The 1,501-nt window shown below is 58.8% G+C and overlaps 1 protein-coding gene across 1 annotated transcript in view; it reads left to right on the forward strand.

Annotated features, from left to right (window-relative positions):
• The window catches only part of PIGS (phosphatidylinositol glycan anchor biosynthesis class S), a gene marked incomplete at its 5' end in the record, with an annotated part of 2,778 nt that extends 1,923 nt beyond the window's left edge, over positions 1-855 (forward strand). Inside the window, 2 exon segments of the mRNA XM_010162433.2 lie at positions 205-421; positions 580-855. Of these exon segments, the coding sequence (XP_010160735.2) occupies positions 205-421; positions 580-855 (493 nt within the window).
• Between the last annotated feature and the right edge of the window lie 646 nt (positions 856-1,501).

Genomic DNA, 1,501 nt, shown 5'->3' on the forward strand with positions numbered 1-1,501 from the left:
CTACTCCCAGGTTACTGTTTGGATTATCTCGTGAGGAGCTGCCCCCTGAGTTCCTGGTGGAGAGCCCAGGGAACGAGGGGCTGGCTGACTGGGAGCTGGACCACCTGCTCTGGGCCCACACTGTGGAGAACATCGCCACCGTGTCCACCACCTTGACCTCGCTGGCTCAGCTCCTGGACAAGATTGGGAACATTGTCATCAAAGATGATGTTGCCTCTTTGGATTATCTCGTGAGGAGCTGCCCCCTGAGTTCCTGGTGGAGAGCCCAGGGAACGAGGGGCTGGCTGACTGGGAGCTGGACCACCTGCTCTGGGCCCACACTGTGGAGAACATCGCCACCGTGTCCACCACCTTGACCTCGCTGGCTCAGCTCCTGGACAAGATTGGGAACATTGTCATCAAAGATGATGTTGCCTCTGAGGTAGGGCTGGGGCACCCTGTGCTGGGGAGGGGGCTGGATGTCACTGTCCTGTGCAGACTGTGACCTCTTGCTGGTGTGATGCCCCGAGTGAGGCCCCTGTGCTTGTTTCTGTTGTCCTCCCTGACCAGGGACTGACCATCGGTGTTGTTCCCACACAGGTGTACCGAGCAGTGGCCGCGGTGCAGAGCGCTGTGGCTGAGCTGGCCACGGGCCACCTGCACTCGGCTTTCCAGGCCAGCAAGGAGGCAGTCACTTCCTCAGAGCGGGCTTTCTTTGACCCCTCTCTCCTCCATCTCCTCTACTTCCCTGATGACCAGAAATTTGCCATCTACATCCCTCTCTTCCTGCCCATGGCTGTCCCCATTCTCCTCTCCTTGGCCAAGATTGTCCGGGAGGCCAGGCAGCGTAAGAAGGACCCCACCAAGATGGACTGAGGTTGTTGTGATGATGCCCTGCCTTTGGCCTGGGGCTGTCCCCACCTCATGGAGCGTGTTCTCATGGACCTATAGCCTGAGAAGGTTCTCCAGAACGGTGAAAGGCCAGGCCCAGCAGCTCAGCTTGGGTTGGTGGTAGCCAAGACTCAGGACTGGGAGGAGAGGCTGCTTTGAGGGGTGGGAGATGCTCTCAATCTGCATCCTTCATTCAGCCCAGCAATGCTGAGATCCAAGAGGGGGTTGGAGTGTCTCCCTCTGTGCCCCCCCTGCACTGTGTTCAGAACAAGCTCCTGTGTAAATAAAGAACCACCCCCGTTGTGTGGGGGGCTGGTGTGGGTCTGGGACCTCGCTGTGCTCATTGCCCTTCCTGCCCCTGTACCCTGTTATTGTTTTAATGGGGTCGGGTTGTGGGGGACAGTTATGGGGTTCGTCAGTTGTTGGGACAGTTCTTAAGGGGGGTGGTCTCTCTTGATGATGGGTATTGGGGCAGAACCTCCTCGAGGACGCAGCTGCACCTCGCTGGGGTCCTACACGTGGTGTATTGGCCTGAGGCTCTGGGGTGGGCGGTTATCGGGGCCCCCCCACCCCATTTATAGGTCTGACCCCCCAACACCTGCGGCTCTGGGGACACCCACATGATTTGAGG

This window comes from Antrostomus carolinensis, unplaced genomic scaffold (assembly GCF_000700745.2).
Source record: "Antrostomus carolinensis isolate BGI_N321 unplaced genomic scaffold, ASM70074v2 scaffold44852, whole genome shotgun sequence".
Lineage (NCBI taxonomy): Eukaryota > Metazoa > Chordata > Aves > Caprimulgiformes > Caprimulgidae > Antrostomus > Antrostomus carolinensis.